Consider the following 13,971-nt stretch of genomic DNA (forward strand, 5'->3'; position numbering starts at 1 on the left):
CTGCCCAACTATAGCATCTAGCAAAAGGTTAAAGGGGAAGTAAGCCAAGTAAAGAATAAATGACAGTATTATTACACTAGCAATCTGCCAGTCATTGTGAGTGTGATGGGTGCCTGCATATTAAGAGATGCAGCATAACCTTTTCCTGAAGACGCACACAGACTTCTGGAGTTTGCTAATTTCTCCCCAATATCCAATCTCTTGTTCTGATGGACTATTTCTAGGGGTCTTGTTTGTGTGTCTGGAGCAGAGGCTAAAGTCCTAGCAGAGTCACTCAAAGTGGAATGGTCACTGTTGAGACACCAGAATAAGATGCGTCCACCCCCTTCAAAGATCAATGGCCACCTCAGCAGAACAGACAGTTCCAATGGTGATAGGTAATGGGCAGCAACAGTAGTGGAAGGTGACACTGGCAGAGGATCTTTTGTGGATGGCAGTGCCATTTCAGCTAACCCTGGTTAGTACAACGCAGAAGAAGGCAATGATAAACCACTTCTGAACAACCTTTACCTTGAAAACCCTATGATGAGTCAATCCAAAGTGAAAAGAAGATATAGTGCTGGAAAATAGCACGGCCCTCAGATTGCAAGACCTGAGCAAGGCAACAATAGGACGTTTTGGAGGACATTAATTCATAGGGTCGCCATGAGTTGGAAGCGAATTAACGGCACTTGACGCACACCCACAATGCTAGTAGAGGGCTAAGAAGTTACTTTTACTCATGCTTAGATCCTTGCCTCAGGGGGCTCAATCCTTGTCGTTCTTGGGCTGCTGGAAGTCATCCCACAGAGATTTCTGTCCTTAATGATATTCTCTCTACCTGTTTCCTCCAGGCTATTGTTGGGGCCAGTTTCAGTGCACAAATAGCTGCCTCTCCCCTGAGTCAGACTAATTCACTATTTGACCAACAGCAGCTCTTTAGGATCTCAGGCAGAGGAGGTCTTTCCCCAGGCTTGCTGCCTGAGAACCTTTAATGGGGACCTTTCTCATACAAAATATGTGTTCCTCCACACAACCACAGACCCTCTTCCAATTGTCAACTGTAATATGGGGAGAGAGGCATAATTCCCCTTCGAATCCCAACTGTACTTTGGAACTCTGAGGCAAGGGTTCCTTCTGCTGCCAGGACCTGCTTTCCACACATAAGATACAATAGATGTCAGATCCACAAAGCAGAGGTAAAAAATACAGAACAGCCATAAAAATGTGGGGATAATAGGCCTAGTATGTCTGACAACATATACGAAGGCCTTTGATTTGAATACTTAGAAAATGAGCTGTATAAATACATAGAACTATTTGGATCATTGCTATGCCACTTCTATACACTAGCTTTTGCACTAGCTTTTACAGTAAACTGATTGGCAATTCTAAAACAATCTCAATTAGTCATGCATAAAACAAACTGAGATCTGTGTGCTTACAGAAATCTATGCATAATCCAAAAAGACAAACTATTAGCCCCCACCCCCCACCCCCACATGCTGTGAAGTCATTATGCTTAGATAAAACAAAAGGTGTTGATCCTGGCAGTTCTGTACATTATTTTTGTCTCAGCTAATCTGTAAAATTGCATTTGAAGTATAATTTAGCCTGTTTTCACAAATGAGATTTGAAATGGTTTTTGCATTTCCTGCACTGTCATTCAAATGTATAAAAAAACATTGGTTGGACTCTGTATTTAATCGAAAAAGCATTATCTCCATCCTGCTTTAACAATATTCACTAGTTGTGCGCCTTTCACACTAAAAAGCATTCTTATGATCAGTCACTTGTAAAAACACCCTCAGGCAAGTGAATGTCCAGATGCCTCCTGTTCTCTATGCTGCTTTGGTTTATTCATAATGCAAAAGGACAGCTTCAGGGCTGTTTTGAAGATTTTAAATTTAAAAACCCAGGGAAGTGGACTGTGTTGCAAACCAATGATGGTGGGACTACGATTGCCTGTGAAGATATGCGCACACTCACACACTGTGGAGTGGCCTATCAACTGCTCAAACACATCCCGTCTGAAATGTCGTGTAGGTAAGAAGAACCAGACCATTGCCCCACTGATTACCTCACTTGCGCCATGCTGGCACTGTACTAATACCACAAGAGAATAGAAACACTGAAGTCTTAGACGACACAGAAATCTAGTCCTTGATTATTATATTATTATTGGCATTCCATGCGTTCATTTTTGCATAATATGTGGATCTTGCCGATTTTCTTCAAGGACGTCAGAGAGGCATTTTAGCATATATGACCCCTGTGAAACAGATTAGGCTGTGAGTCAGCAACTTGCCCAAGGCTGTTCAGTGCACTTCATACCTCAGTCAGGTTTTGAGCAATAAGTACTTAATGATAACAACAAGCAACAGATTATTACTAAGCAAATGAAATAACAAATACATTCTAAAAATTTAAAAATTTCTTTCAAGCCACCAAGTCGCTTTACGTATGTACCTTTAAAATAGTTTCCGTGATCTGACCGCCACCCAAAATGGCAGCACCGAGATGCAGACACTGCCTTTTTGAAGCACCAGATGGAAGGCAAATGTTGTGCACCAGGAGGAAACATCAGAGCAAAGGTGATTTGAGAAAACACAGGCAATGCAAGTGGAAACTGCAAAAGGAAAACAGATGGGTAATAAGGCTGTAGGTGGGAAGGCAGCATGGTATAGCCCGATCTTGTCAGATCTCGGAAACTAAGCAGGGTCGGTACTTGGAAGGAAGACCTCCAAGGAAAACTCTGCAGAGGAAGGCAACGGAAAACCACCTCTGTTTCTCACTTGCCTTGAAAGACCCTTGCTAGGGTCACAATGAAGCTGTGTGGAAGAACAGAAAGAATATGCTGCGGTTGGTAGCCCAAACTGGAGCAAAAAGCCAATATTGAAGTTACTTAACATTGCTTAGGATTACTAACAAGAGTTTCTGATTGAAATTTCAAAAGGTTTCTTCTTCAAGCTTTGTGCTAAGTTTCTAGCAACCCTCAGACAGCACAACTTGCTGTTCTCTAATGTTCATCTTTTTATCAGCTACAGAAAACAATCAGTCAGTTCCCAGTTAAATAGCACTAAAGCTGATAGAATCAGTTTGCATTTTAATGGAGGGGAAAGCAGCTGCAACAAAAGAAATACAAGAAGAAAAGCTTGGACAGTATTATAAAAATAGTTTTTGCCTCGCTATCATGCTCAGGTTTGATTGTGTGCACTGTGTGTGTGTGTGTGTGTGTTTTGTCTGACTGAAAGAGAAAGAAACCTAAAACTGAAAATCTCATTTTTGTAAAAAACGTATAATATAATTTGTTAGTTCTATTAATCACTGAAGCCAATCTCATTCCTTCTTCTAAATAAGAAAAAAAATACAACTAGCCATGAAACAAATACGTTTCAAATAGTTGCCCAGGGTGACAAATTACTAGCTATCACTTTGAATGCCATTTGCACAAAAAGAAGTCCTACTTGACAATTCATTTACAATCACCACAGGGCACAGATAAAAAACCATTCCAATAAATCAGGACTCAGAACCGCCTATTGTTTGGACTGTTTGGCTAATACCAAGGCACTAACACTCTGTATTGTTTCAGAAAGTAAAGGATTAAGACAAGGGGGGAGCTGGGGGTACTGGGATATTCGAACGTTGAGCGGCTGCAGGCCAACATGGTTGCTTAAAGAAATGAGAATGAAAAGTATTCTCATTTCCCCCCCCCCCCCGAACAACATACATTCCTGGATACAATAAAGAAATGCCTTTAACCCCATGTAATGGGGTGTGAAGGGCTCTCTGAGGGCAGATCCACTCCATGAAGTACTTCTTAAGCAAAATGTGCTGATTCTAGTGCAAACTATGCACAAGCAACCTCTGTGCTGACTTCATATGTTATTATAGCGCTTCAGGTTACATTTCTCTCCTTGAATAATATTGGAGTTATCTGCAGCCTAAAGACTTCATAGATGAACGAGTGCCTTGCTTTTTAACCACATGACTAAGTAGAAAAGAGCAAGAGTCCAGGAGCACCTTAAAGACTAACAAAAATATTTTCTGGCAGGGTATGAGTTTTCGTGAGCCACAGCTCACTTCTTCAGATAATGACTGATTAATGAACAGATAAATACATGGAGTTTAGTCTCTCGGTGCAGGTATTACCTGAGGATAGCGAATTAATATTTTTGCTTGATTTACTCCGCTAAATGGCCTTATTTCTTTTCTTTATGTGGTGATGGTGGTAGGGGAATATTCTGAGGCACATTCCTGACTTGTAAGGTATACAGAAACTATCCACAGTGATACAGTGATCATAAATATCCTTTCTAAGGTTCCAAATGTACATTTTAAAATTGGGGTGGGCCTAGTAACAGCTGTGCTTATTTCTGTTGGATTTATGTTGCTTTCCCATTTCAACAGCTAGTTATCTGATTAGTTCTTTGTAGGTAACATGAAATGCTGGATATAGCCTTATTAACTAGGCCATTGCAGTATCTTTCATAGAAAATGGAAATTTGCTGATCTGACCTACTAGTCAGAGGAACTGTTTTCATTCCAACAGCTAAGGTTGTTGTAGTGGGGAAAGAGAATTCCATTCCATTTTCCCCCCATGAATGCCTTATAGAAATCTGTGATGCTAAAAAATAATAAAAATTGGCTTCTTGTTTTTAGAAGTTGAACTAATTTGATCAGTTATAAAAGGGGAATTGATTTTTCTCTTTTATTTAAGGAACAGGCACTGCTGAGTTGGAAGTAGGGTTGCCAACCTCAAGGTAGAAGCTGGAGATCTGCTATTACAACTGATCTTCAGCTGATAGAGATCGGTTCACCTGGAGAAAATGGACGCTTTGGCAATTGGACACTATGGCAATGAAGTCCCCTCCCCTCCCCAAACCCCGCCCTCTTCAGGCTTCCCCCCCCCCAACCTCCCACCAATGGCAAAGAGGGACCTGGCAACCCTAGTTGGAAGGAGTAAACTATAACTTCCGTTATATTTTTGGGTAGCTGGTACATCTATTTTTCCAAATGAGATTTTAAAGAAATATTCAGCATAATTTCTAGAAGACAAAATCATCAAAAAGGTACTGTAACAAAAGTCAGCACTTCACAATTCTAAAAGAATAAGCTAATATCAACATTCATAAGCATACAGGTAGTAAATGCCTAGCCTGGCACTCCATGCCTAAATATCAATACATTCCTCTGTGTGCACTCAGCTGCTTGGAGGGGAAAGGGGCAGAACCTCCCTAATGTTTATTAAGGCAGTACTAAAAATAATTCTAAGACTACAGCAAAAGAAGAAATGTAAAATGAAGGGACTTGTGATTGGCAGTCAAAGAAGTCCACTGAGTCAACCTAAGTGCCTTAACACTCCAGATGGTTGGCTGTGATCGTCTGTTACAGAAAAAGAAAGAAAAAAGAAGAGCCTCAGACTATCAAATGTATTGTGGCATAAGCTTTATGGACAGAGCCTACTTCATCATATGCCAATCATTTATCCTGTGCACCAGCAAAATCCAACCGGCAAACAGTAGGGCCAGAAGAAATACAACTGGCAAAGTCTGACTTTCGATGCAAAACTCAAATGTGTGCAGGGAAAGCATAGTGTCCATTCATAAGTGCAGTAATTGTTAATAGTCCAGGTTTAGTTTTCTTAAGCTAATTTAACATTTGTGCTTGTTGCGTAGTCCACTAGCTCCCATAGAGACCAGTACAAGTGTACACCCCAAGAATCTTTGGCTTGTACTATGACCAGAGATGCAGGAGAGCACCTCCAAAATCTCATATGATTTTGTAGCCCCCGATCTCTTGGCCCCATCATGTCAGGATTTATGGAAAATGCATTTATTTAGCCATTAAAAAAAGTCCCTTGATCAAAGCAAGATTAAAAAGTATTCCGGCAGGGAGGAGGGGATAACCAAGAGTACATGGATAGGGTTGCCAGGCCCCTCTTCGCCACCAGTGGGAGGTTTTTGGGGCGGAGGCTGAAGGAGAGCAAAGTTTGAGGAGGGGAGGGACTTCAATGCCATAGAGTCCAATTGCCAAAGCAGACATTTTCTCCAGGGGAACTGATCTCTATCGGCTAGGGGAGGGACTGTGGCTCAGTTGTAGAACCTCTGCTTGGCATGCAGAAGGTCCCAGATTCAATTCCTGGCATGTCCAGTTAAAGGGACTAGGCAAGTAGGTGATGTGAAAGACCTCTGCCTGAGACCCTGGAGAACCGGTCTGAGTAGACAATACTGCCTTTGATGGGCCAAGGGTCTGATTCAGTAGAAGGCAGCTTCATGAGTTCATGTGTATTTTAGGATGCAATTCTGTTTGGAAGTATCTGCTTTGGCAATCCATGAGACACCTCTAAGTAAATGTACATTGGTTTGTGATGCCAGATCCACTGCATTTAATGGGATTAAAATGGTTTACATACCAGGGGCACATAACATTAGGTTGACTACCAACAATAGTAATGGAGATTGTTTATTATATTCTCTCTATAATGGTAGTATTTATCACCTTCCTGCATATTAGTGGAGCAGGCCTCTGTTGTGGGATGACATCAGTGTGAGATGGATTCAATTACTTGAAGAGAATTTCAACATTTCCTTACAGTTTCTGTCATTTTTGTTTTTCAAACGAAGGGATAAAAGGAATCCTGCAGGAAAACTTTACAGCTTGGTGTATAGTTTATAGCAGACTGATATAAACCATAAGGAGTCAGAAAAAAATGTAAGATTGTTATCCCTGTCTAGCTTAAGGATATATGTTTCCCAGATATGATTCAGGTTTAGATCTTTACCAGACCTTGATTACATTTCACCAATATTTAAAAGAAACCTGCACATATTTTGCCAATATTAAAACAATTGCAAAAGCTTCCTACATGTTCACAGGTTCTGGCTTTAGCCTTTAAAGTAGGGTTGCCAGCTCCAGGTTGGGAAATACCTGGAGATTTTGGGGGTGGAGCTTGAGGACAGCAGAGTTTGGGAAGGGGAGGGACTTCAATACTTTATAATGCCATAGGGTCCACCTTCCAAAGCTGCCATTTTCTCCAGGTAAACTGACCTCTATCACCTGGAGATCCGTTATAATAGCAGAGATCTCCAGCCACCACCTGGAGGTTGGCAACCCTTCTTTAAAGACCTAAACAGTTTGAGTCCACACAATATGTTCTGCTTACAGACGCTAAGGTACCTTCTGGTTATAGAATGCACACTATGTCTAGCTCTGTTGTGTGAAGAATACAATTCTGATACTGTTTCTCATTCAAACACTGGTTTCCTTAAAGAAAATGATTCAGGTCAGTAGCTGTTAACTCCAGCTCAGGGAAGAAATATTTGAAACTAATGCTTATTCTTTTTTAGATCCATATCTAGCTGCTTTACATGTTTGTTTTGTTACTGTTAATGCCAATAAAGGTTCTGTTTTCTAGTCTATTCTAATGCTTTATTTAGCATTACAAAAATAAGATTAAGACTGAGGAAATACAAACCTTCATGTAGCATAGGTAGCCCGATTCTTCCCTCTCCCCTGAGCTCAGCCTGCTAGAAATCCCCATGCATAAGGCAAAGCGCGGGACACAGAAGCTTGTTTTCTCTCACAGCAAGAAGACAGCCAGTTACAAAGCAGCATGTCAAAAGGGAGGTATTCAAATACTTCCTGCTTCTTTCTGAGCAGAAAGCTTTTAAAAACGAGGGTTGGGTTTCTCCCCCCTCCCTTCCTTTCAAATAGCTCATTTTTTTGTTTTTGTTCTTAAAATGCTCTTAAAATGTTTTTTTTATGCAGCAATTGGGTTTTTGGGGGGGACTTTTCTCTCATTACAGCCAATTACCAAGCAGCATTTCAAGGGGCAGGGATTCAAATACTTCCTGATTTGAACTTGGAGACTTCTGGTGCATAAACACCCAACAAGAAAGTATGGGTACAGCGAGAAACGAACCTCAGGTAAAACTCCCATGCATAAGCGCCCAAAATCACCTAACCCATTTGGGTCTTTTACTTCCTCTTGAAACATACTAACTGGTCTGTTGGACAACAGAGACAAACAGAACTGTTTAACTGAGCTAAAGTATTTGGGTCAAAGGATATTTTCCTATGTGCAAACCTTCACTCAACAATAAATTGGGCATGCATTACTTAGTTAGCTGTGAGGAGTTTCACTTTGATTTCATGGAATCTGCAGAGATTCAGGGCAGTGTTGGAATTTTTGTATGACCTGTGAGATATATGTTACTGTATCTTAGAGCCAAAATAGCAGGCTCTTTTGTGATATCTTAAAGACTAATGAATTCATTGTGGCATACATTTTGTGAGCCACAGCCCACTTCATCAGACACATGCTCTTATACCACACTGCCACCAGTTGCAGGTAATCAATAATGTAGTGTATTGTAAGTATTTATGAGTAGATAGTGAAGGCAGTTGTTATATAAATCTTCATATCTTTGGGACCGCCTCTCCTGTTATACCCCCCCCCCCGAAGAGCATTGTGATCTGCTGATAATAATCTACTGGTGATCCCCAGCCCTAACAGTGTGCGGCTGTCCTCGACGAGAGCCAGGGCCTTTTCGCCCCTGGCTCCGGCCTGGTGGGATGCTCTGCCTGGTGACATCAGGGCCTCGTGGGACCTTAAAGAGTTCCGCAGGGCCTGTAAGACAGAGCTATTCCGCCAGGCCTATAGTTGAGGGCAGCCGCAGTTACAACACCTGCAGGCCTCCCTATTCCCCCCGTTCTGTATTTTATGCTGGAATCAATCTGAGGGGGTGGGCTGCCTGTCTACTCGGTCCAGTTGGTAGAAATTGAAGCACCATCTTGCCTGGTTTTAGCTAAAATGTTATTGTGTTATTATTTTACATTTTTATGGTTGATGTATATTTTAAATGATGTGACCCATCCTGAACCTGGCCTCGGCCAGGGACGGCAAGAAATCGAATAAATAAAAAAAATTATAAGATGCTAATAGCAAACTGGTTAAATACCATCAGGTGGATGGTACTGAACGACGGCTTTTCCCAGTAGTACTTTATCATTCTTGAGGTAGGCTTTGAGTGAGCTCGGTTCTGTGCTTGATACTCTTCAACATTTTTATCAATGAATGGATGAAAGAATGGAGGGAATCTTTATCAAATTTGCACATGACACAAAATTAGGAGGGATAATTAATATCAGAAAAAAAAGAAATAAAATGAAGAATGACTGATCAGTTGGAAAACAGGGCTGAAACTCACAAAAGGATATTTGACAGAAACAAATGCAACACTGTATTTTAGGCAATAAGAATCACGTGCACAGCTATAGGAGGGGAGATATTAGGCTTAGCAGTAGTACATGGATCACACAATTACCATCAATAAGACACTGAACATGAGTCAGCATGTTATGCAATTGCAAAAACGGCTAATGTGATTTTAAGCTGCATTAACAGAAGCAGAATATCTAAGTTCTACTCAGTTCCATGATAGTCAGTCCTCATGTGGAATACTGTGTCCGGTTTTGGGCACAGCCCTTTAAGAAGGATACAGACAAATTGGAATGGGCCCAGAGAACAAAAATAAAGATGATAATAATAAAAATAAACAACACTGTCCCACATTGACCAGACTGTGTGTGTGTGTGTGTGTGTGTGTGTAAAGTGCCGTCAAGTCGCAGCCGATTTATGGCGACCCCTTTTGGGGTTTTCATGGCAAGAGACTAACAGAGGTAGTTTGCCAGTGCCTTCCTCTGCACAGCAACCCTGGTATTCCTTGGTGGTCTCCCATCCAAATACTAACCAGGGCTGACCCTGCTTAGCTTTTGAGATCTGATGAGATCAGGCTAGCCTGGGCCATCCAGGTCAGGGCCAGACTAGAACGTGTGAAAAGGCAGATTGTGTTGCATTGTACTAAGTGCTGAGGCAAGATGTCTCCATCCATCTGCACAGAAATGTAACTTCAAGGAAATGCTGGGGAGGAAGTTGAATCCTATGGAGAATAACAACACTACCACATGAACAACATTTTAACTCAGATTGTCAAAAAGGCATAAACGAAGATGAAACAGGGATGGTGATTTAGAAGGAGGAGGAGTTGGTTTTTATATGCTGACTTTCTCTACCACTGAAGGAATAATCAAACTGGCTTACAATCACCTTCCCTTCCCCTCCCCACAACATGCACCCTGTGAGGTAGGTGGGGCTGAGAGAGCTCTAAGAGAACTATGACTAGCTCAAGGTCACCCAGCTGGCTTCATGTGGAGGAGTGGGGAAACCAACCTGGTTTCCAGATTAGCCTCTGCTTCTCATGTGGAGGAGTGAGGAATTAAACCCAGTTCTCCAGATCAGAGTCCACCGCTCCAACCCACTGCTCTTAACCACTACACCACGCTGGCTCTCCAAGAATTTACCAAGAGTAGGAACCATAAAATAGGGACTGTCCCTTGTACATAGGGACAATTGCAGTACATAGAGTAACTGTAACTCTGAATGAATTTGGCATTGTATTGCACAAATAATTTTTATCTATTGTTGCTATACAAGTTAAGTAATTACTAGCTATGTCACAAAATTGTCATATTTTAATGTAAACTAATATTTGAAAGGATCATTGTGATCAGGTATAGAGGAGGTTGGAGTCTGCACTCGTCTTGTTAGTGGCTTCCTAGAGGGACCTGGTTGGCCACTGTGTGAACAGACTGCTGGACTTGATGGGCCTTGGTCTGATCCAGCAGGGCCTTTCTTATGTTCTTAAATAAAATTGTATTTCTTTCCATCAGTCAAATTTTACTATGATAATTCATAATTTCTAAACTAATTCACATATTTCCAAACTCAAAACAGATTTTAGATTGACAGATTTATGAAATCATTGCATTTGCCCAGTCAGTGCGGGAACATGCTTCATATATACATTAGAGGATGGATGTGCATTTAGTGTAAGAATGTAAGTGGTGCCCTGACAGGTCCTACAATTTGGTTCAGCATCTTGTTTCACACACTAGTCAACAAGTTGCTTGGGAGGGCCAGCAAACAGCATACAGAGGCCAAGACTTTCTGCTCCTAGCACACTTAGGTAATTTCAGGCTTTCCTAGGTTATCTCTCACATGAACACACAAGAACACACATGAAGCTGCCTTATAATGAATTGGACCCTTGGTTCATCAAAGTCAGTATTGTCTACTCAGACTGGCAGCAGCTCTCCAGGGTCTCAGGTAGAGGTCTTTCACACTGCCTACTTTCCTAGTCCGTTTTAACTGGAGATGCCAGGGATTGAACCTAGTACTTTCTGCATGCCAAGCAGAAGCTCTACAAACTGAGCCACAGCCCCTCCCCTTATCGTTCTCTCTCGTTTTCTCTCTCCCCTCTTTTTCTTACCCCACTCACCTCAGAAGTCATAATCCATGTCAAGCTTAAAGTCAAAGATGCTTCAAGAAAGACAAGGAGTGGCCAATCATACCAAAGTGCTGCGGTTTCTCCAAGAAATGCGAATGGCATGCTCTGAACCTCCAATTTTCACCTCAAGCTCAAATAACCTGTGTGAGAAGAACTTGCCCCTGCACCCGAGGGGCCCTTGCCAGGTCTTTGTACACTTCTCTTCCCAAGAGCTGGTGGGAGACAGACCCCCGGGTGCTCTATGTCTGGGAGGAGGAGGTACGGAATAGGCTGCTACATGAGCACAAAGTTTCAGCAGCCTGCTTGCTTGTTTTTTCTGCTCCACTTCTAGAGCTGAGATGGGTCCTCCGTGCCCCTTGGTTCATGGCTGGGTCTCTTTGACATTGCTGTAGCTGGACTCTGCTTGATTTGGTGCTGGTGTTCCTTCATCACTTCTGGTGTGATGCATTTACATTTGGGCATGCTGGCACAGCAGGAATGCACTGGAGGTCAGTTATAGCAGAGTTCCCTGACACATTTCTTTGCTGTTTATCATCTTGCTTGAAACAATACCAAAATTTACCTTATTATATATGTTCCCCCTTATTTCCACTTCTCTGTACTTCACATTTCCTTAAACCTATGCAATCATCTTCATCTGTTAAAAAGTACCAACTTAAAAGGTACCACCTACCAAACAAACAAACAAACAAACAAAACAAACAAACAAACAAACAAACAAACCCACAACCCCCCATCTCATTCCATTTTGATGCTAATTCCCACTATTTGCATTATGGATTTGCTATAGTTGTATCCTGCCTTTCTTACAAGGAGCTCAGAGTAACATTTTATAGTGACAGCTGACATACTCAGCCACAAATATTAGTGTTTTCTGATTTTATTTAATGGATTTGGCTCAGATTCTTGACTTGGTGCTTTTGCAGATATGTGCCAATTTTAATACAACATATCACAGTGCTAATAATGGTGACTGGCAGTTTTGTTTCCCCTGTTATGCTTCTTCCATCTTACCTATTGCATCTCATAATGACATATTCACTAATGACACATTCACTTTGATTCCACCTGACTATACTTGCCCTGATAACCTTTTTCCTCCTTAGGATTTTTATTGATTTTTATACACTGGTATAGTTTATCCATGTGTCACTGGCAACCAAGATCAAGTTAATTCATGCCATCGTATTCTTTATTACTATATATGGATGTGAAAACTGGACAATAAAGAAAGCTGATAGGAAGAAAGTAGATTCCTTTGAAATGTGGTGTTGGAGGAGTGTTACGGATACCATGGACTGCCAAAAAAACAAAGCAGTGGGTTATAGATCAAATCAAGCCTAAAGTGACCCTAGAAGCTAAAATGACTAAAATGGCTATTGTACTTTTGCCACATTATGAGAAGACAAGAGTCACTGGAAAAAAGTTGAAGGCAGCAGGAAAAGAGGAAGACCCAACAAGAGATGGCTCAATAAAGAAGCTACAGCCCTCAATTTGCAAGACCTGAGCAAGGCTGTTAGATATGACGTTTTGGAGGACATTGATTCATTGGGTCACCATGAGTCAGAAGCAACTTGACGGTACTTAACACACACACACATAGTTTATCCATATGCATCTAGACTATCTCTCCAATTGTGGAACTCTCTCTATGGCCTTCATTTTTAGCAAATATCTTATGGTATTTAGAACCTTGCTGAAGCTTCTGGGAACAGGGCTTTGAACTTGTCCGTGAGGGTTGGTACCCACGTTTTTGAAAAATTTGTTAGAGGCGGTCTCCCAGCAACTGTGGTTTGGTGTCATGCAATTAATTGGTGCCCTGCCTGCTTACTCCTGCTGCCCTGAAGCAGTCTGGGAAATATTGGAAGTGGGTTGTTCAAAGTCCCCAGGTCCAGAAAGGTCTGCTGCTATGCCCCAACCACACAAACTGGAAAAGTCACCTGGGGATGAAAGGGGGACACACCTTTGTAAGACTTGTGCTCCTGTTTCTTAGGAGCAGTAGATAGATCTTTCTTTTTGTCTTTCATTTCAATGAGGACATCTTTGACAGAGTACCCAGAAAGTTTGCCACCTAGGAACAGAGTAGAGGAGAGATTACATTTAGATCTGACATCCACATTTCGGTGGCTAAGACACAGGTTGCAGCAGACCACAACATAACTCCGGTCAAATACATGACTACATAGTCCACAGAGAAGTCAACCAGGAGTTCACATAGCAGAAAAAGATTTCCTACCCCTTTCATTTCTTACATGTCCTCCTCTTCACATTTCTCAGCAATGTCACCACAAGCTTTAACCACTATACATTTTATCCAGCCTGTATTCAACTTTGGGTTCTAGTGACTCCTAATCACTGATGGAGATAGGGTTGCCAACTTCCAGGTATTAGCTGGCGATCTCCTGCTATTATAACTGATCTCTAGCTGATAGAGATCAGTTCACCTGGAGAAAATGGCCGCTTTGGCAATTGGACTCTATGGCACTGAAGTCCATCCTCTCCCCAAACCCTACCCTTTTCAGGCTCCGCCCACAAAACCTCCTGCCGGTTGCAAAGAGGGACCTGGCAACCCTAGTTGGGGAAGATGGGTTTCAGGGCTAGTAAGGATCCACGTTTACTGTTTAACTGGCAGAGCAGC

At 41.8% G+C, this 13,971-nt stretch overlaps 2 protein-coding genes across 5 annotated transcripts in view; one reads left to right on the forward strand and one right to left on the reverse strand.

Moving 5' to 3' along the window:
- Positions 1-13,971, forward strand: part of LOC130481581 (myosin regulatory light chain 2, smooth muscle minor isoform) — a 198,849-nt gene that overhangs the window by 118,626 nt on the left and 66,252 nt on the right. The gene's annotated exons all lie outside the window — the stretch shown is intronic.
- DLGAP1 (DLG associated protein 1) overlaps positions 1-13,971 on the reverse strand; it is a 183,522-nt gene that overhangs the window by 43,789 nt on the left and 125,762 nt on the right. For 3 of the 4 annotated variants that reach the window (XM_056854302.1, XM_056854304.1, XM_056854305.1), the window contains one exon: positions 13,297-13,404. The exons of the other annotated variant lie outside the window; for it this stretch is intronic. In XM_056854302.1, coding sequence (XP_056710280.1) covers positions 13,297-13,404 — 108 coding nt within the window. The remainder of the gene's footprint in view (positions 1-13,296; positions 13,405-13,971) is intronic. 4 annotated transcript variants of the gene reach the window in all.

This window comes from Euleptes europaea, chromosome 8, assembly GCF_029931775.1.
Source record: "Euleptes europaea isolate rEulEur1 chromosome 8, rEulEur1.hap1, whole genome shotgun sequence".
Classification (NCBI taxonomy): Eukaryota; Metazoa; Chordata; class Lepidosauria; order Squamata; family Sphaerodactylidae; genus Euleptes; species Euleptes europaea.